Source organism: Lissotriton vulgaris, chromosome 2_1, assembly GCF_964263255.1.
Source record: "Lissotriton vulgaris chromosome 2_1, aLisVul1.2, whole genome shotgun sequence".
Taxonomy (NCBI): Eukaryota; Metazoa; Chordata; class Amphibia; order Caudata; family Salamandridae; genus Lissotriton; species Lissotriton vulgaris.
Window position 1 is genome coordinate 214,412,173 of NC_141687.1, and position 20,835 is coordinate 214,433,007.

The following is a 20,835-nucleotide window of genomic DNA, read 5'->3' on the forward strand; positions in this document are numbered from 1 at the left end:
ATCTCAGGGAAGTGAATAAGATCGTTGTACCGCAGTTTCCAGTCGTCCCCGACATCACTGCCTTATTGACAATGGTTCCAGCCTCAGCCAATTGGTTTTCAGTGATCGACCTGAAGAATGCCTTCTTCAGCATCCCGATCGCCGAAGAGAGCCGAGACATTTTCGGATTCAATTTAGGAGGTCGAAGTTTCCGTTTTAGACGCGCTCCCCAGGGCTACTGCGAGAGTCCATCAATATTCAGTCAGGCTCTGAAAACGCAACTTGATACGATTACTCTACCTGGTGGCGCGACTCTGATTCAGTATGTAGACGATCTACTGATCGCTGCAGACACTGAAGCAATTTGCAAGAAAGCCACGCTGTCCTTGTTGCGTCATTTATGTGACATGAAGCACAAAGTCTCGCTTTCCAAACTTCAATTTTGCCGACAAGAAGTAACCTACTTAGGTCACATCTTATCGAAGGAGGGAATGAGACTGACCCCAGAAAGGATACAGGCAATTGCAGAATTGAGTATCCCAAGGACACAAAGAGAAGTGCGTGCTCTCTTGGGCATTACATCGTATTGTAGACAATGGATACCGAACTTCTCACTGTTGGCCAAACCTTTGCTGGCATTAATGCGTAAGGACACACCCAATCCTTTGCCTTGGTCTGAAGATTGTCAGGCGAGTTTCCATGAGTTGCGTGATGCATTATGTTCGGCTCCTGTGTTGGGCAACCCCGACTACAGCAAGCCGTTTACATTATGCGTCCACGAGAAGGAAGGTTGCGCATTATCAGTCTTGACGCAGCACTTTGGGGACAAACAACGCCCATGTGCATACTTCTCCGCGACTCTAGATCCCGTAGCTAAAGCATTACCGAGTTGCTTGAGGGCCACTGCCGCAGCGGCTGTCTGTATTCGACAGTCGGCTGGGTTAGTCATGAATAATACTCTGACCGTTATGGTCCCGCATGCAGTAGATATCCTACTGAACAGGACAAAAACACAGCACCTAATTAGTGCTCGACTATCCAGCTATGAATTGACCCTGTTAGCTAGTCACATTCACATAAAAAGGTGTGATACACTCAACCCTGCTACATTATTACCCATTCTAACAGAGACAGATGAGGTCGACAAACATGATTGCTGCTTTAGGACAGAGGAAGAGACCAAAGGGAGAGTAGATTTGAAAGACACTCCCCTTCCCGAATGTAATGATAACTTATGGGTTGATGGTTCATGTTTCAAGTTGCCGAATGGTGATACGACTGCAGCATATGCCGTGACAACATTACACACGATTGTAGAGACAGCTCGCATCCCCCAGAATTCTGCACAAACAGCGGAGTTAGTCGCACTCACAAGAGCATGTGTATTGGCGAAAGGAAAACGAGTAAATGTGTACACTGATAGTCAGTACGCCTTTGGCGTCGCCCACAGTTTTGGAAGATTGTGGCGTGAACGTGGGTTCCTGACATCGCATGGTGCAAAGATACAACATGGCCAGCTAGTACACGACCTTCTCGAGTCACTGACCTTGCCCCTACAGGTTGCAATTGTGAAATGTAGCGCGCATAGAAAGATCCGAGATGATGTTGGTCGAGGGGATGCATTTGCCGATGAAGTCGCGAAAGAGACTGCAAGGAACACAATGAGTCGGATGTATGTAGTAGGCCCTGCTAGATGGACCCCTGATGTAGGTATGTGTGAAGACACCATTGAAAGTGTAAAGACTATACAAGCTGACGCTACTGAGAGAGAAGTGAATGAATGGAGAGAAAGCAAAGGTAGGTTAGACGCGAATGGTTGTTGGGTCGAACTGTCAGAACATCAGCGATGGTTGTTACCCGACGCTTATGTGCTCGCAGTGGTAACGATGGCCCATGGAATGGCGCACATCAGCGTAAAAGGAATATGTAAGCTGTTGGCCCCAGTATGGCAGAATAGTGGTATCCCAAAATGTGCAGAGAATCTGGTCAGAAACTGTATGGTGTGTTTGAAACACAATCCCGGTAGGGGAACCCCAACCCCAGCTGGTCATTTCGCCCCTCCAACATACCTGTTTGAGGTCTTGCAACTCGATTTCATTCACATGGAAAGGTGCAACAACCTGAAATATGTCCTTGTTGTTGTTTGCGCTTTCTCCAGGTGGGTAGAAGCATACCCCCTTAAGAACAACACTGCCTAGTCAACTGCTAAAGCCCTTGTCAAGGAATTCTTCCCTAGATTCGGCATGCCTAGGATTGTCTGGAGTGATAATGGAAGTGAATTTGTGGGACGAGTCATGAAGAGAGTGTGTGAGTGTCTAGGCATCCGCCAAAAGTTCCATGCTGCAAACCACCCCCAGTCGGCAGGATTGGTAGAGTGCTATAACGGCACTTTAAAATTGAAACTGGCCAAGATCCAAGCCAGCACAGGCCTCAAGTGGCCAGATGCCCTGCCTTTAGCACTCCTGTCTACCAGAATGATTGTCCATTCTAGACTGGGACTTAGCCCACACGAAATCGTGTTTGGGCGCCCAGCTAATATATGGGGAGTACCGAGGCCAAGAAAGCTCAATGAGATCGAGTACCCTGTACTATTTGACTATTTGCACGAATTGACAACTAAACTGCATACTTTGCATCAACAGGTCCACAGCTCCTCTCCACCGGCGTCCGACGATCCAGGCCACGCCATCAAGCCCGGCTCCTGGATCCTGATTCGGAATTTCAGACGTACCAAGAACGAGGAGCCTCGCTGGACCGGACCTTTCCAGGTTTTACTGTCTACCCGCTCTGCAGTACGTGTCCACGGCAAGAAACATTGGGTGCACGGCGCCCACTGCAAAAGGGTCCCGTTGCCCCTTCCATACGACCGATGGGTCCAGCAAGGAGTCGCTGACTCCGAGACTGAAGTCGTACCACGTTTTGTCCCCTTCATCGATGCACGATTAAAAGGAACTGGTACCAACAAAGAGAGCGATTGCATTCTGCAAGGATCTGTGCCACCGTCGCTGCAGTTGGACATTACGGAACCAGAAACACTGTTTGAAGATCACGCCGTGCTTGGAAAAGAACGATATAATCTAAGGTCAAGACCAAAGAACTGACATACTCGAACTAGTGCGATCTTCCCTTTTCCCATGAACTATTTTTGATTCCACAGCTCTCTCGCCCAGGGAACTAGCTCATTTTTGATTTTCGAACCGCCATCCGGTTCTGCTGCTAAGGCCGCGGTTGAAGTCTGAGGAGTGCAGCCGGGGACGCCTAGGTCAACGGTTCTGGTCAGTCTGAGGGAGTCACCCCGGACTGGACAGAGCGCACATCTTGGCAGAAGCAACCACCCACCGCGGGCAGCAACTAGAGGATGGAGTTTCCAGGGGTTGAGAGACCTGCTAGACACATGACCTTTGAAAAGAAAATATGTACTATAATGGCGAGAAGACGAACTCTAGCGTTAAGCATCTTAATGTTGTGTAGTATAATAATGTTTTTGACTGGCTTTGCTCTGTTCATCTTTCGAGTTCCATTCATACACAACACACAACCCGCACCTTCTCCCACTGACCCTACACACTCCTTTCACCCCCTACCTGAACACGAGTCTGCCAGAAGACTGGAATTCGCAAATAACTCCTTTGTCCAGCTCCTACACCAGCACCAGTCTATTATGAACGCATCGAACTGTTGGATATGCGGACTCATGCCACACACTGCAGATAAGGGCATCCCTTATTTTGTCCTGCCATTTAGTTATTTCGGTTCCCTGTGGGCTTTCCAGACTATGTTCCTGTATTCCCTTGAACCCTACATTTGAGGGGAGAACTCAAACAATAAGGCTCTAGTGGCAGGGATCCGAAATATGAGTAGAGATATTGACACGGTTAGAGCAACTCCCAAGGATGAGTTTACCCCATACAGCAGGTGGAACATCACCAAGTATGGGATTTCCTTAAGTGAAATCCAGAAATCAACTAAATCCTCCCCAGTCTGGATAGTACCCCACCGAGGTCACTTATGTCTGCAAGGTATTGGCAGGGATCCCAAAGCGCAGTTGGGGAAGAGCCTATGTACGGAGACGTATGTGTTCGCCTCTCGAACTTCCCCTCCATTCTTGGCGGCTAAAGGCACCTATTTCGTCTGCCATGACAAAGCCTACACATGGTTGCCCCCTGACTTCCCGGGCACATGCTTTATCTCGTTTCTGCTGCCACCCACCTACACGGCCGGGGCAGATTACCATCGGACAAGGATAGTTAGGGGTGTCGTGAGTCAAGACGACACCGCGGGTCAGGAGTTTGGAGACTTCGCAAAGGGTTTTCTGCCATTTTGGGGGCCCATGGTGAACAGCAGGAACATTAGACAACTGACGAGAATAGTTGAATCCGCCGTGACTGAAACGGCCGGTGCCCTTAACAACCTGACAGCTGAGCTTCAGTTGGATCGACTTATGACCCTTCAGAACCGGGTTGCCCTAGATGTCATACTTGCAGACCGTGGTGGTGTGTGCAGAGTGATCCAATCTAGTTGCTGCATTTTCATCCCCGATAATGCTCCGACAGTGTACCAGGCCATCTCCAAATTACACAAAATATCTGATTCCCTTCACACCGAAAAAGGGGATTGGTCTCTGCTAGGGTGGTTCTGGGAACTGATCTCTGCCTGGGGATGGAAAACCCTGATCTTCATTGGGATGATCTTAGCCGTTCTGTTTATGTTCTGCCTGTTTGTGCAGTGCGCTCCTGCAATATGTGGCCTCTGCGCCACCTCATGTGTAAGGAAGCCTGTGTCAAGGGACGAATTGAGCAACAGAATGATGCTACAGCAGCATCTCCGTGAATTCATCAATACAGACTTGGACTCAGATTAGTGTGGGTTATTGCCTAATATGAGGGCAAAAGGAGGGTCTGTGGTACTGCAGATTTGGACCCCGCTGTTTTACAGATATCGAGGTCCAACACTCGCGTCATAAAATATCGTCGTACCATGACGAATTTGGTATCTACGAACCGGTAATGATCAGGACATTATTCCTATGTATTTGCGTCACGATTGAGTGATGCTAACACCCCTAAATCTTGGTTTCCGTCCCGAACCCTCGAACTCCATTTTGTAAACGGCATCCATCTTAGGAAAGGCCTGGAAAAGGCCTGGAAAAAAGACCCATCCACCAGCAACAAGGACGCCTTCAAAAGCGCCATCCGTACTCACCACCAACTGATCCGAAAAGCCAAGAAAACAGCATTCAAAGATCGAGTTGACAACAACGCCCACAACAGCAAGGAACTTTTCAACATCGTCAAGGAATTTTCCAACCCCTCGGCCAACTCCAACGACATCACCCCCTCTCAAACCCTCTGAGATTCCCTAGCCTCTTTTTTCCACAACAAGATTGCTGACATCCACAACAGCTTTGACAACCAACCCGGAAGCCAACCCACCCTACCATCAGCTGACCATCTTCCCCCCGTTAACACCCTTAACGCCTGGAAGCCAATCTCCACTGAGGACACCATCCGCCTGATGAACTCCATCCACTCTGGATCCCCCACAGACCCATGCCCTCACCACATCTTCAACAAAGCAGACTCCGTCATAGCTCCGCACCTCCGAGACGTCATCAACTGCTCCTTCAACTCCGCTACCTTCCCAGAAGACTGGAAACACGCTGAACTCACCGCCCTTCTGAAAAAACCAACAGCAGACCCCACCGAACTCAAAAACTACCGCCCCATCTCGCTTCTTCCATTCCCGGCCAAAGTCATCGAGAAAGCCGTCAACAACCAACTCGCCGCCTTCCTCGAAGCCAACAAATCCCTCGACCCCTCACAATCTGGCTTCCGAGCCAAACACAGCACTGAGACCGCCCTCATCGCAGCAACAGACGACATTAGAACTCTGCTGGACAATGGAGACACAGTCGCCCTCATCCTCCTCGACCTCTCTGCAGCCTTCGACACAGTCTGCCACAGCACCCTTTTACAACGCCTCAGAAACATCGGAATCCAAGGAAAGGCACTGGAATGGATCACTTCGTTCCTCACCGGAAGAACCCAGAGAGTCCGCCTCCCACCTTTCAAATCCGAGGCCACCAAAGTCATCTGCGGCGTACCACAAGGATCCTCACTCAGTCCCACCCTCTTCAACGTATACATGAGCCCCCTTGCGGCCATCGCCCGCCAACACAACCTCAACATCATCTCTTACGCGGATGACACTCAACTGATCCTATCTCTCACCAAGGACCCCAGCACCGCCAAAACTAACCTACACGAAGGAATGAAAGAAGTCGCCGAATGGATGAAACAAAGCCGTCTGAAACTGAACTCAGACAAAACAGAAGTCCTCATCTTAGGTAAATCCCCCTCTGCATGGGACGACTCCTGGTGGCCGGAAGCCCTCGGAAATGCACCCATCCCGACAGACCACGCACGGAACCTTGGCGTCATCCTGGATTCTTCACTCTCAATGAACAAACAAGTCAGCGCCGTATCCTCTTCCTGCTTTAACATTCTTTGCATGCTCAGAAAAACATTTCGCTGGATCCCCTCCGAAACAAGGAAAACAGTCACCCACGCTCTAGTCACGAGCCGACTGGACTACGGAAACACCCTATACGCAGGTACCACCGCTAAACTCCAGAAGAAACTACAACGTATCCAAAACGCCTCAGCCAGGCTCATATTAGACATCCCACGCAACGAACACATCTCTGGTCACCTTAAAGACCTCCACTGGCTACCCGTCAATAAGAGGATTACTTTCCGACTGCTTACCCACGCACACAAATCACTCTACGACATCGGACCAGATTGCCTCAACTCTCGACTGTCCTTTTACACCCCCTCCCGACAACTTCGCTCTTCCAGCCAAGCCTTCGCCACTGTACCTCGCATCAACAAGACCACCATGGGAGGCAGATCCTTCTCATACCTGGCTGCCAAAACATGGAACTCACTCCCCGCTTACCTGCGCCTCACCCAGAATCACCTAGCGTTCAGAAAGCAGCTTAAAACGTGGATTTTTGACAAATAATCCTCCTCCCCTTCCTAAGCGCCTTGAAACCCTCTGGGTACGTAGTGCGCTATATAAATGCTATGACTTGACTTGACTTGACTCATATAAGTCAATCGATTAAAGCCGATCTAAAGGACACGTCCTCTGTAGCTGACTTCCCCATGACCTGGCCGAAGCTGCCTCCAGCCAAGCCTGCTCGGGCAGCTCCTCGCCCAGTGGCCGAGCAAGATATCATCAAGGCACAACATGTCATGAACCATTCACCACATACAGACTATGTTTTCCCTACACACACACACCTGTCCATGATTCTTGTTTATGACCCGTTTTATGATGGGAGGGTGCTCGACCTTATTGGCATTTCATCGATATCTGATGGGAGTTCTGGATTTGGCGGGGTAATCCATCACCAACCGGACATCTGAAATATGTGCTGACCAGCATGACTTCGCTCTTTGTATTGTTACGAAAATATGTGTATAGCCATATCATAAACTCAAGAATTCTTGCCTACAGCTATTATTTATGTATATAAGGAGAAGGCTGGTTCTGTAAAAATGAACAGTCTCCTGAGAACTTACGGCCCGAGTTGTCGTACTTCTAGGACGCATGTTACTTGGTTGCAGCCAATAAAACTCGATCATTGACTTCACCTAGAAGACTCTGTGTTTCTGTAAGTCCAGAACAGGGAGAACCTAGAGGTCTTCGGGTGTGATCCCCTGGCACCACCGGGTCTCTAAAAACCCGGCACCTCAGAGAGTAGTGTCCAGGATGACCCCAAGATTGCGGGCAAAGAGGGACGGCAGGGGGCAGGTACCAAGAACAGAAGGCCACCAGTCCATTGAACAAATCTCACTCTTGCCCCCAAAAATGAGGACCTCCGTCTTCTCCCCACTCAACTTAAGGAAGTTCTTGACCATCCATCCGGCGACCACCTCCATACAGTTTTTAAAGTTATGGGCAGTTATGGTCACAGATTGAGAGATAGAGACCATAATCTGCGTGTCGACGGCGTAGGAAAGAGCTTCCAACCCAAAGGATCTTATGAGCCTGGCGAGTGGGGCCACATAGACGTTAAAAAGCGTCGGGCTCAAAGAAGAGCCCTGAGGCACCGCACACTTCACAGGCTTAATGGGTGACATAAACTCGCCCAGCTTAACCCTCTGTTTCCGTTGGTCAAGGAAGGATGATAAGAGGCTAAGTGCGGGACCCTTGACTCCCAGCTCACTGAGTCGGTTGGCCAGAATGGTGGGGGACAGGGTGTCGAAGGCCGCCGTGAGGTCTAATAACACCAGTAAGGTGGTCTGGCTTGTGTCGACCTTGGACCGGATGCTATCGACAACCACTGTGAGCGCCGACTCAGTGCTGTGAATCCTACGGAAGCCATGTTGTGAGGGATCCAGGGCATTGGTACTGTCAAGGAAAGCACTCAGACGAGAGTTAAGATATGCCTCCAGGAGTTTAGCAGGGGCAGGGAGAAGGGAAATGGGACGAAAGTTCTTTAATATCCCAGGATCTAAAGTGGATTTTTTCAGTAAGGGCTTGACAATGGCCAGTTTCCAAGAAAGGGGATAATCCCCCTCTGAAATGGCCAGATTCATTAAATCCATCAAAGGGGGCAGAATGGTCTGTCTGCAATCTTTAAGAATCCTTAAAGGACAGGGGTCAAGCGGCGACCCGGACTTTAGCTTGTCCAGCAGCATGCTGAGATGTTCAATAGTGATGGGGGGAAACTGAAAGAGGGAATGGGAAGGGGCAGGCGGTTGGGTTTCCGATATAGGGATTATGGGGATGGAAAGTGGGGAACTGGAATTAAGGGCTTCCAGGTCTGTGTAGATATCCAAGATCTTCACATGGAAAAATGTGGAGATCTGGTCACACAGGGCCTGGGAGGCTGTTATAGGATCAGGTGTCTGAATAAGGGAAAGGTTGTCAACTATCTTAAACAAATCCCTAGGTGACTTAAGAGAGGACGTTAGTTTGGAGTAATGCGCCTGTTTTTCTGTCAGAACCGAGGCTTTATAATCTTTGAGAAGGATTTTATGTTTATTTTTCTCTATGGTGTCCAAGTGTGCCCTCCAGAGCCTTTCCTGCCTCCTGCATCCTTGTCTGAGAATCCTAAAGGATTCCGAGAACCAGGGGGCCGAAGGCCGTTTCCTGGCAGAATAGCGTTGCCGGGCTGGTGCGAGCGAGTCGACAGCCTCCGCTATGGTGTTAGAAAGGTCAAGAGCCGCAGTGTGAGCATCCCCAATAGGCCGGGATTTAAGAGTGGATAGAAAAGGAGTAAGGGAGTCGTTGTTAATTTCCCCAAAATTCCTCCTCAATACCCACTTGGTGTAATCAGGCTGGGGGCCGGTGGGAGAGGAGAAAGAAAAATCAAGGGGAACGGCGAAATGGTCCGACCATGACAGGGGAAGGGGGATGCCGGTCTGGAGGCGGGGATCGTTACAAAATACTCCGTCCAGGGTGTGCCCAGCTAAATGGGTGGGACTAGTCACTAATTGTGACAGGCCACACGAAGCTAAGGAGTCCAACAGATGGGTCGTGTCAGGGGAATTATGATTTTCCAAATGGAAATTAAAATCCCCTAAAATAGTAAGACTAGGTCTGTCAATATAGGGCTCAATAATCTTAAGGAGTTCTAAGCTAAAAGCAGACCTAAGGCCAGGAGGTCTGTAGATCAGTATCCCGGTAAAGGAGATCGTGGGGGAGGGATTCAGAGTGAAATGCATCGCCTGAAGATGTTCGAGCGAGGAGGGTAGATGGACAGTCCGACATTTTATGGAGCTATGGTACAGTATCCCCAAGCCCCCTCCCACTCGACCCACTCTGTCCATTCTGGCCAGAGAGTACCCTTCAGGGATGGCATTTAACAAGTCTGGTTCAGACGAGTCCGTGGCCCATGTTTCAGTAATAAAAGCCCAGGAGGGTTTTCTCTGTGAAATAAAATCCTTAAAGGAGATGTTATTTTTGACCAGCGAGCGGGAATTAATAAGGAAACCCGTATGAACAGCGGTAGACGAAGGATGTGGCATACTGGGAGGAAGTCAGCAATTTGCCGTATCAGAGGCTTTACGCTGGGTAGTTGTGTCATTACATCCTCAGACTAGAGCGGTTGCAAACGTTTCAGGGGCGGAGGTGTAATGGCAGGGCAGTTTAGATGGTTTCAGCGCTCGCAGAGCAGAAAAGGAGTATAGGGGTTTACCTTCGATATAGGGAGGCGAGGGGGCAGCATACCTGGCCCCTGGTGCCTCCTTGTCGCTGACGGGCGCACCATTTCACCATTGGCGGTCTTGATGGGTAGTATAGATTGGTTAGTCTCTAGCCTCAAAATAAATGGATCTATAAAAATAACAAACAGTAGAAGGGATCAAGGGCAACCCTGCCTTGTACCTCTAGTCACTTTGATGGTATCAGATATAGCCCCATTAACCATGACCACTGCTTCAGGATTGGCATACATCGTCCAAACAGCTTTGATGAAGTGGTCCCTAATCCCGCTTTTTGACATGGCTGTCCATAGATACTGCCAGGAGACCCTATCGAATGCTTTTTCTGCATCTAGCAGTATCAGGGCCATAGGGTCTCCTGCTACTTCTGCCATGTCAAAAAGCGTGATCACCCTCTGAATGTGGTTGATCTCCCTGGGACAAAACCATGTTGCCTAACCGATATGAATTAATGGTGAGAGTCTACTTGCTAACAGTTTAGAATATATTTTTGAATCGTTGTTTATTATTGTAATTGGACATTATGCGCCAAGTTCTGTGGGGTCTTTATTTTTTTGGGGGAAAATAATAATGTTTGCCTGGGCCCAAGATTCCGGAGGGCGTCCACCTTGAAAAACATGTATCATTAAATTAGTTAGGATGTCTTTCAGTGCACTGCTAAATCTGGCATAAAATTCCACGGTAATTCCATCTAGGCCAGTTTCTTTGCCCGAGGGTAGGCCATTTATTGAAAGCAGAATTTCTACCCAGTCTGGAGTATCTGAGAGACTGTCTTGGTCTGATTGAGATAGGCGGGCCGTGTGACTAGATCTAAATATTCATCAATTTTAACCTGATTGTTACCAATCTCAGTATAAAGATCCGAATAATACCTCTTGAAAGCTTCCCTGATTTCTTTGGGGTCATGAGTTAATCCATGGATAGGGTCTCTAATTGCTTTAATCGTATTTTCTGAGTTCTGCTGTCTTATACGAATTATTACAAGGAACAAGGGAACCCAAAAGTAGCAATAGGTCTGGGACCTTTGGGAATATAATGTTTCAAAAGACAGTGGCCCCAAACATTAACAGTAAAATAACAATCAGAATAAATATAGACCAAAATTGAAATCTATATTTTTAAACTGTCCAGCCGGACACAATTTAATAGTATAAATATTTGTATGTGACAGAGGAGATGAAATAACAATTGCCAAGCGGGGCACAGCCTGTGTCCTACTATCACATATGACATACAAGTAAGACAAACAAAAGAAACAGGGCAGTCTGTAAGTGCTTTAGATTTAAACAGACGATGGTAAAATACACTTTGCGTGATCTATTCAATAAAATGTCAAAAATCATCAAGTGTAAAGTGTCGACGACGTTTCGATCCCTGTTAGTATGGGATCATCATCAGGACATGTAATCATATGCCTTAGTGTCAAGGAATTAGACAGAGACGTCAGTTTGATTAAAATAACTTTATATGAACCGATTAAACTTTTAGCTTTCAGCAAGAAGCAAGGTCCTACCGGCCAATTAAGGCAATTGTGGCAAATGGGGACAGTTATCAATTTAAATAAATGGCAACCGGTTCCGAGATGAAGCTCGAGTGCCGGATTTAGAAATACAGATTGTAGCCAGAAAAAAGAGCCAGGTTCGGCCGTATTGGGGGTCTATTGCACGGATCGAGTCATCCGGAAAGAAGAGACAGAGTCTGCCGCAATGGGGGTCTGTTGTGTCGGTCGAGTCAATACTCGCTCCGTTCCGACAATGATAATGTCACAAATTAGTTGTTTGGATACAAATGAATGGGGAAAAAAGAAGAAGAGCACCATAGACAAAAGCTATGAAAATGTGGTCAACCATTCTACCTCACCATAAGACTACCAAATTCAAAACATCTCTTTGTTGAAACTATAAAAATAAGTTGATTTGCTTTTTCATAGCTGTTGCCTATGGTGCTCTTCTTCTTTTTTCCCCATTCATTTGTATCCAAACAACTAATTTGTGACATTATCATTGTACATATAGTCGTGAGTGTGTGTTGTGTATGAGAGGATGAGTTATGAGTGTAAATGTTGATCAACTTGGTATGTCAGGATGTTTTTTCATTTCCTTTGCCATTAATTGTTGTGCTATTAATGTCTGTTTCAAGAAAATGTCATTTTTATGAATAGTGGTCCTTGTATTGTTTGTGTTCGATATTGTATTGAGTTTCTGGTTAACTTTGAACCAACTAATTCTTTCTAAAAAATTCATTTCATAAAATAAAAAAAGATTTAATCTGTGAACTGTGTCACTGCCCCGCACTTAGTTTAATTATTTGCGCGTAGGAAACTTATTTGAAATAGAGGTTGCAGTACTGGCTTTCTGGTTGTTTAGTACTCTTCTATAGTCGCCATGATCTGATGTCGGCGTCTGATGTCGGTGTTCTTGCTATACACCACGGCAGGTTTTTTTCCTCCAGAGGGTCACCAACAGCCGATCCGGCAATAGTTTAGATAGTTGGAATCCATTACACAGCACGGCAACAGCAACGCTCAGAGCGTCAGACAAGGTACAGGGGTCGGGACCTCGCAGAGCTCAGCTTACTGCTCCGATCATACCAACGCCATCTTGCCTCTCCCATTTGAAGGATTTCAATCACCATATGGTTTACAAGCATTTCAAGATGGAGGGCATCCATCGATTGACGGATCTTCTGAAACAAGGAGACTGGATGGTCCGGTTGGACCTGAAGGACGCCTACCTATCTGTTCCAATCTTTCCTCCTCATTAGAGGTTTCTGCAATTCCAGTGGAGAAACCGGTGGTACGCATATATGGTCCTTCTATTCGGTCTTTCTTCAGCTCCATGGTGTTTCACCAAAGTGTTGAAACCAGTGGTGGCCTATCTCAGGGAACAGGGGATTCACTTGATTGTGTATCTAGGCGATCTCCTGATAATGACACAAACGCCAAAAATGGCGGCACAGCTTCTGCGCACGACCATTGCTACGCTGCAGAACCTTGGGTTCGTGATCAACAAAGTAAAATTCGTGCTATGCCCGGTACAGGAGGTAGAATTTCTGGGGTTTGTCATCAACTCACAATCAGCTCAGTTGAGTCTTCCCCGTTCCAAACTGCTCAACGTGCAGAAAGAGCTTCGCTCTCTGTTGTCCAAACATGTAGTCTCGTTGAGAATGATAGCCAGGATGGTGGGTCTCCTGGCGTCATCTATTCAGGCAATTTTCCCGGGACCCCTCCATTATTGAGCTCTTCAGAGGTTGAAGATTCCACATCTGCAGGGGGGCCTTTCATACATGGACCTGGTTCCTCTGTCATCTGAGGTTTGTCAGGAGCTTCAATGGTTGCTCAGCCCCGTAGATGTGTGGAACGGTCGGGCCATTTTTGGCTCCGTTCCGGAAATAGTCATAGAGTCCGACGCCAGCCGTTGGGGCTGGGGAGCGCGTTGCGGAAATATCTCCACAGGAGGACGATGGTCTCTTCAGGAGCTAGAGTTACATATCAATTGTCTGGAGCTGCTCGCCGGCTCTTTCGCCATCAAGACACTCTCGCCCAAAGAGGTCTCATGTTGCATCCTTCTGAGGATGGACAACATTTCGGAGGTATGTTACATCAACAAACTGGGAGGTACAAGATCCTCCATGTTAGTAGAGATAGCGAAAGATTTTTGGCACTATTGCCTAAGTCACCAGATATCTGTTGTAGCCGAATATATTCCAGGTCAGTCGAACGTGGTGGCAGACTGGCATTCCCGCCATATCCGAGACTACAGCGATTGGCAACTCCAACCACGGATGGCTCAGTGGTTACAGGCGATCTGGGGTCCTTGTCAGATCAACCTCTTTGCATCCAGACTGAATCGGCAGATGTCTCCGTTTTTCAGTTGGAGACCGGATCCGCTAGCCTTGGCGACGGATGCTTTCACTCAGAACTGGGCTCAGTCTCTGAATTATGCCTTTGCCCCATTCATATTGATTCCACAGGTGTATTCACCCCCTTATGGAAGTCGCAACCTTGGTTTCCGAGCCTTCTGGAGGTGAGTTGCGACTTCCCCAGGAAGATTCCAGAATCCCCGACAATACTCCAGGACCCTCATGGAGAGACGCACCTACTAGTAATGACGGGGCGTCTGTCACTGATGACCTAGAGACTCTCCGGCAACGTTGGCAAATGCCAGGATTTTCGGAGCAGGCTTCCGCCTTTATCAATCAAGCCTGGGCTCCTTCCACAAGGAAGAGATATTCCTCAGCTTGGAAATGCTGGGTGTATTGGTTCGTGGAACCGCACATGGATCCAGTAGGGGCGGGATTACCCTGTGTTGTAAATTTCCTTTCCCTGAAAGCCTCGGAGGGTTTACCTTACCGGTCGTTTATTAATTTCCCTCTGCAATTTCGGCGGGTCACTCTCAAATTGAAGGAAAACCTGTGGGTATGCATCCGCTTATTTGTAAACTTCTGAAGGGTATTAGAGTAGCAAATCCACCTAAACCTAAATATACCTCTTTATGGGACGTCTCTCGTGTTCTTTCCCTGTTTAATCTTTGGCCCCAAAATTATACTTTAACAAGGAAGCAACTCTCAGCCAAATTGGCAATCTTGTTATATCTTGCGGATGTCAAGGCCTTGGACATTACAGGTGGGGTATTTACTCCGGAAGGGGTTTCCTTTAATATTACTGCCAGGACTAAGACAATGTCCAGAAGTATTGATTATCATGCGTTTCCCACCAATGTTAAATTTTGTGTTGTGCAATGCCTTAAGGCTTATGAGGAATGTACAAGGTCTTTACGGCCGACTGGTGTTACGCAATTATTGATTGCTTTACAGAAACCGTTCAAGCCTGTCACTGCGGCTACTATACAAAAACCACAGTTGATGGACAGAATGCAGAACAATGTCATACATTCACCCCAGTACAGAGACCTGGGCCTAAATCCATCGTTTTTTTAACACTCCACCCCACCCCAGTTCAGACATGGCCATATGCAAATCAGTCTGACCCTGTGCCTCATGGGAACAGTCCAGCCCGAACTGCCAAGTAACGCCTTCCCTGGACCGGAAACAAGCTTCCGAGGACCGGTTTCTGGCATTCCAGCCGTCTTCAGCCCGGCTTGCTTGAATCCAGTGGTGTGGAGAGCATGGGACTCACGTCTGAGCATACCCATCCCACTCGGGTGACAAATGCAAAAACTACAATTGATGGACAGAATGCAGAACAATGTCATACATTCACCCCAGTGCAGAGATCTGGGCCTAAATCCATCATTTTTTTGCACTCCACACCACCCCAGTTCAGACATGGCCATATGCAAATCAGTCTGACCCTGTGCCTCATGGGAACAGTCCAGCCCGAACTGCCAAGCCATGCCTTCCCTGGACCGGAAACAAGCTTCCGAGGAACGGTTTCTGGCATTCCAGCTGTCTTCAGCCCGGCTTGCTTGAATCCAGTGGTGTGGAGAGCATGGGACTCACGTCTGAGCATACCCATCCCACTTGGGGTGACAAATGCAAAAACCACAGTTGATGGACAGAATGCAAAACAATGTCATACATTCACCCCAGTACAGAGATATGGGCCTAAGTCCATCGTTTTTTTGCACTCCACACCACCCAAGTTAAGACATGGCCATATGCAAATGAGTCTGACCCTGTGCCTCATGGGAACAGTCCTGCCCGAACTGCCAAGCCATGCCTTCCCTGGACCGGAAACAAGCTTCCGAGGACCGGTTTCTGGCATTCCAGCCGTTTTCAGCCCGGGTTGCTTGAATCCAGTGGTGTGGAGAGCATGGGACTCACGTCTGAACATACCCATCCCACTCAGGGTGACAAATGCAAAAACCACAGTTGATGGACAGAATGCAGAGCAATGTCATACATTCACCCCAGTACAGAGATCTGGGTCTAAATCCATCGTTTTTTTGCACTCCACACCACCCCAGTTCAGACATGGCCATATGCAAATCAGTCTGACCCTGTGCCTCATGGGAACAGTCCAGCCCGAACTGCCAAGCCATGCCTTCCCTGGACCGGAAACAAGCTTCCGAGGAACGGTTTCTGGCATTCCAGCTGTCTTCAGCCCGGCTTGCTTGAATCCAGTGGTGTGGAGAGCATGGGACTCACGTCTGAGCATACCCATCCCACTCGGGGTGACAAATGCAAAAACCACAGTTGATGGACAGAATGCAAAACAATGTCATACATTCACCCCAGTACAGAGATATGGGCCTAAGTCCATCATTTTTTTGCACTCCACACCACCCAAGTTAAGACATGGCCATATGCAAATGAGTCTGACCCTGTGCCTCATGGGAACAGTCCTGCCCGAACTGCCAAGCCATGCCTTCCCTGGACCAGAAACAAGCTTCCGAGGACCGGTTTCTGGCATTCCAGCCGTTTTCAGCCTGGGTTGCTTGAATCCAGTGGTGTGGAGAGCATGGGACTCAGGTCTGAGCATACCCATCTCACTCAGGGTGACAAATGCAAAAACCACAGTTGATGGACAGAATGCAGAGCAATGTCATACATTCACCCCAGTACAGAGATCTGGGTCTAAATCCATCGTTTTTTTGCACTCCACACCACCCCAGTTCAGACATGGCCATATGCAAATCAGTCTGACCCTGTGCCTCGTGGGAACAGTCCAGCCCGAACTGCCAAGCCATGCCTTCCCTGGACCGGAAACAAGCTTCCGAGGACCGGTTTCTGGCATTCCAGCCGTCTCCAGCCCGGCTTGCTTGAATCCAGTGGTGTGGAGAGCATGGGACTCACGTCTGAGCATACCCATCCCACTCGGGGTGACAAATGCAAAAACCACAGTTGATGGACAGAATGCAGAACAATGTCATACATTCACTCCAGTACAGAGATCTCGGCCTAAATCCATAGTTTTTTTGCACTCCACACCACCCCAGTTCAGACATGGCCATATGCAAATCAGTCTGACCCTGTGCCTCATGGGAACAGTCCAGCCCGAACTGCCAAGCCATGCCTTCCCTGGACCGGAAACAAGCGTCCGAGAACCGGCATATGGCCATGTCTGAACTGGGGTGGCAGAGTGGGCTAAAGAACGGTGATGAATTAAACCCAGATCAGTTGACTGGGGGTGAGTGCTTGCTTTGTCAACCCTCCGTCCATCATTTCCTTTGGTTTTTCTTTGTTCGCCACAAGTTGGCAGGGTATGCTCAGATGTGAGTCCCTTGCTCACTTTGCCACTGGATTCAAGCAAGCCGGGCTGAAGACGGTTGAAATGCCAGAAACCGGTTCTCAGTAGCTTGTTTCCGGTCCAGGGAAGGCATGGCTTGGCAGTTCGGGCTAGACTGTTCCCATGAGGCACAGGGTCGGACTGATTTGCATATGGCCATGTCTGAACTGGGGTGGCAGAGTGGGCTAAAGAACGGTGATGGATTAAACCCAGATCAGTTGACTGGGGGTGAGTGTTTGCATTGTCAACGCTCCGTCCATCATTTCCTTAGATTTTTCTTTGTTCGCCATAAGTTGGCAGGGTATGCTCAGACGTGAGTCCCTTGCTCACTTTGCCACTAGATTCAAGCAAGCCGGGCTGAAGATGGCTGAAATGCCAGAAACCGGTTCTCGGTAGCTTCTTTCCGGTCCAGGGAAGGCATGGCTTGGCAGTTCTGGCTGGACTGTTCCCAAGAGGCTCAGGGTCGGACTGATTTGCATATGGCCATGTCTGAACTGGGGTGGCAGAGTGGGCTAAAGAACGGTGATGGATTAAACCCAGATCAGTTGACTGGGGGTGAGTGCTTGCATTGTCAACGCTCCGTCCATCATTTGCTTTGGTTTTTCACTGCGGCTACTATAACCAGATGGTTAAAATATGAGATGCAGAAAGCTGGTATTGATACTCAGGTGTTTGGGGGTCATTCTGTACAAGGTGCCATGGCCTCTAAGAGTTTCATGTTAGGATCTACTGTTCAGGACATTATGCATTCAGCTGATTGGTCCTCAGAATCTACATTTAAGCAGTTTTATTACAAACCAGTGGGTGATATTTCCTCTGTGGTGTTTCAAGAGCGTTAAACATGCATAATACGAAGCCTCCAGTCCTGTAATAGAATAAAAAATTAGCTAGCTTTCGCACCAAGAATTTTCAATTCTATTAAGGACACGGAGGCGAGGATTATCCCACCCGGTTTATTACATGTATTGTAATATTGCCCGCCCTTGTTTTTTGTCTGTTTTGCAGATGTTACGGGCATTTTTTCTCATTCTTCCAGGTTCTGAGAAAAAGATGGACTTAGTACGTTTCCAGTTAAAGGAATTCTTTACAGTTGATGGTTCTTCCACGTTGGAGGACGTTTATGTTGGACTTCAGTTATTTATGGACTTATGTTCGAAGCAAAGAAAGAGGACGATATCCGGTTTCACCTGGCTCTTATGGGCTATTGCAGGAAGTGATGTGGTGTTTGCATCATGGTAAATGTAGTTTTGTTTATATATACAACAATTTTATTGGCTTCTGTGTGTGGCATTAAAATGAAAGAGAAGCATAATCCTCGCCTCTGTGTCCTTAATAGAATTAAAATTCTTGGCGCGAAAGCTAGCTAATTTTTTATCCTTCTCAGGCAATGCGGTGAGAATCTAGACCTTACTTCCCTCATTGCTCCGTGCCACCTCCTCTACCAGGATTTTCAAAGCTGATCTCAAATCACTCCTCTTTCAAAGACACTTTCAGAACTAATACTGTCATGCTCAGGCCCCTCTTGGAAGTTCACTCATTGTAAATTTGTATTTTTTCTTCCTGTACATTCCTTTCTCCTGCGTGCTTTGTTGGATTTTGTGTTTATGTAACATTCATGTTTAGTTCGTAATGTTGTATTGTGTTTCCACTGTTCTCTTGTAAAGTAACTGGCTCTATTGTACAGTGCCCTGACACCTTCGGGTAATGTCAGCGCTTTATAAAAATACACCAAAAAATACTATGCGCCGCAGGGGCCCGAGTTACACCCCTGGTTTCAACAGAGCCACACTTTGAATTTAGGTTTTAGGACATTACGCACAACGGCTTTACATACGTCAGTTTTGCTTTTATCCGAAGCTGATGGCCCTTAGCTGAATATGCTTAAAAGCAGCACACATTTAACGAAGGGATTTGTTATTTTACCGTGAATATTACGCGTGAATAAATCTCTCACAGCTACAAATAAACAGAATATAGGCTGACCTGTTACTGCACTCAGGCATGGCGAAGCAGACCTGCCTATCTCCCAGAGAAGGTTGTTAAGGACTCGTGTTGTAACTAGGGAGACGCCATTGATTGCTCGCTCGACTCTACCTCCTATCCCCTGACCACCTACTCGTACGCTGCACTGGTTTGTTAGACTTCTCTTATTTTTTTGGCACTTTGGTTCCGCTGAATACTTCTGCTCGATTTAGATTATTAACTCCCAAAGCGCGTGAAGATACACTTTCGCCCGTTTGAGGTATGCGCGTGAGGGTACGGGCAAAGAACACTATCGTTTCAAGATGGCCGCCAGCTTGTCCTCTGTAGGCAGAGAACATAGCCATCTACTTTCGTGTCTCAAAATGGTAGGTCATTCGCCAAACATTCAAGTAACAGGTTTTGATTTTGTTCTGATCACCGATAGATTTTTACAACGCTCCAGAAGACGTTGTCTTTCTTTTGTTTTCATAACGCTATGTCAAAAGCTCCAATCAGTGAGGGAGGCGGAGTCGCGGGAGTCTCGCGAGAGCTCCGTGTCTCCTTCCGTTCTCTTGGTCAGGTGGAGGTCGTTCAAGTCACTTAGATCAGACTCATTCCCTTGCACCTTCTTCCGACTTCAGAGCTCTCCCCGCAGCCCCCTCTGCTGTCATGTTGTCCCGACTCAGCCTTACCACCGCTGCCCTGTGCAGAGGCCTCAGCACCACCGCTCAGGTACCGGTTAAAAGGGAGACTAGAGGCGTATTTCAATATTGTTGTGCAGCTATTCTGGAGGGGAATGTTTGAAGCCAGTGCCTAAATGTTCTATAGCCACATACATTGCCAATTGGCTGCATGCCATCTGCAGCCAGTACCGGCTTTTTAGCAAACACTACGTTACATTCTGCGACTTTGTGTTGTACTTTGAAATTGTTTAAATAAATTTGTATATCTCGCCCCTGTAAAGTGCTGTTGAAGAATTCTCCAACTGGCACTTACAGAACACACGGTAAGAAATACAGAATGCACACAAGCATTCTTGAGTAATAGACACAGAAGAGAGAAAATCTATTTACAACATGTTGTTGCTGAAAGATCTGTGGGTGGCCGTAGGTTTTCTCCTTACATGTAATTGTTAGGCAGTTATGAGCCTTGGGCCTATCATGCAGTTCAAGTGCATTCATTGACCGGTTTTGGGAAGGCACAGAGAGAACGATGGAAGAGTGAGGTTTGAAACATCGGAGAGGTCAAAACTGGTACCCTTGGAGGAAGTGACAAACGTGACGGGAACGACACGGTTCTGGTACTGAGCGAGTGAGACCTGTTATGTAAACATGATCCGTGAATGATTGAGAACAGATGGCAGGGAGTCTTTAAGGGAAGCTTAAGAGAGTTGAGAGGACCGAGCCATCGGTGAAGGGAACCGTTAAGTGGTGTTTGAAAAATGTGAGGTAAGGTTGATGTGTGGGA

General features: G+C 47.7%; 2 protein-coding genes across 4 annotated transcripts in view; one reads left to right on the plus strand and one right to left on the minus strand.

The window, feature by feature from the left end:
- Positions 1 to 19,515, minus strand: part of STYXL1 (serine/threonine/tyrosine interacting like 1) — a 257,256-nt gene extending 237,741 nt beyond the window's left edge. For all 3 annotated transcript variants that reach the window (XM_086954773.1, XM_086954771.1, XM_086954770.1), the window contains exon 1: positions 19,390 to 19,515. In XM_086954773.1, coding sequence (XP_086810899.1) covers positions 19,390 to 19,409 — 20 coding nt within the window. In that variant the 5' untranslated portion in view covers positions 19,410 to 19,515. The remainder of the gene's footprint in view (positions 1 to 19,389) is intronic.
- A 385-nt stretch (positions 19,516 to 19,900) lies between these two features.
- Positions 19,901 to 20,835, plus strand: part of MDH2 (malate dehydrogenase 2) — a 36,528-nt gene continuing 35,593 nt past the window's right edge. Inside the window, exon 1 of the mRNA XM_086954775.1 lies at positions 19,901 to 20,100. Within this exon, the coding sequence (XP_086810901.1) occupies positions 20,038 to 20,100 (63 nt within the window). The 5' untranslated portion in view covers positions 19,901 to 20,037. The remainder of the gene's footprint in view (positions 20,101 to 20,835) is intronic.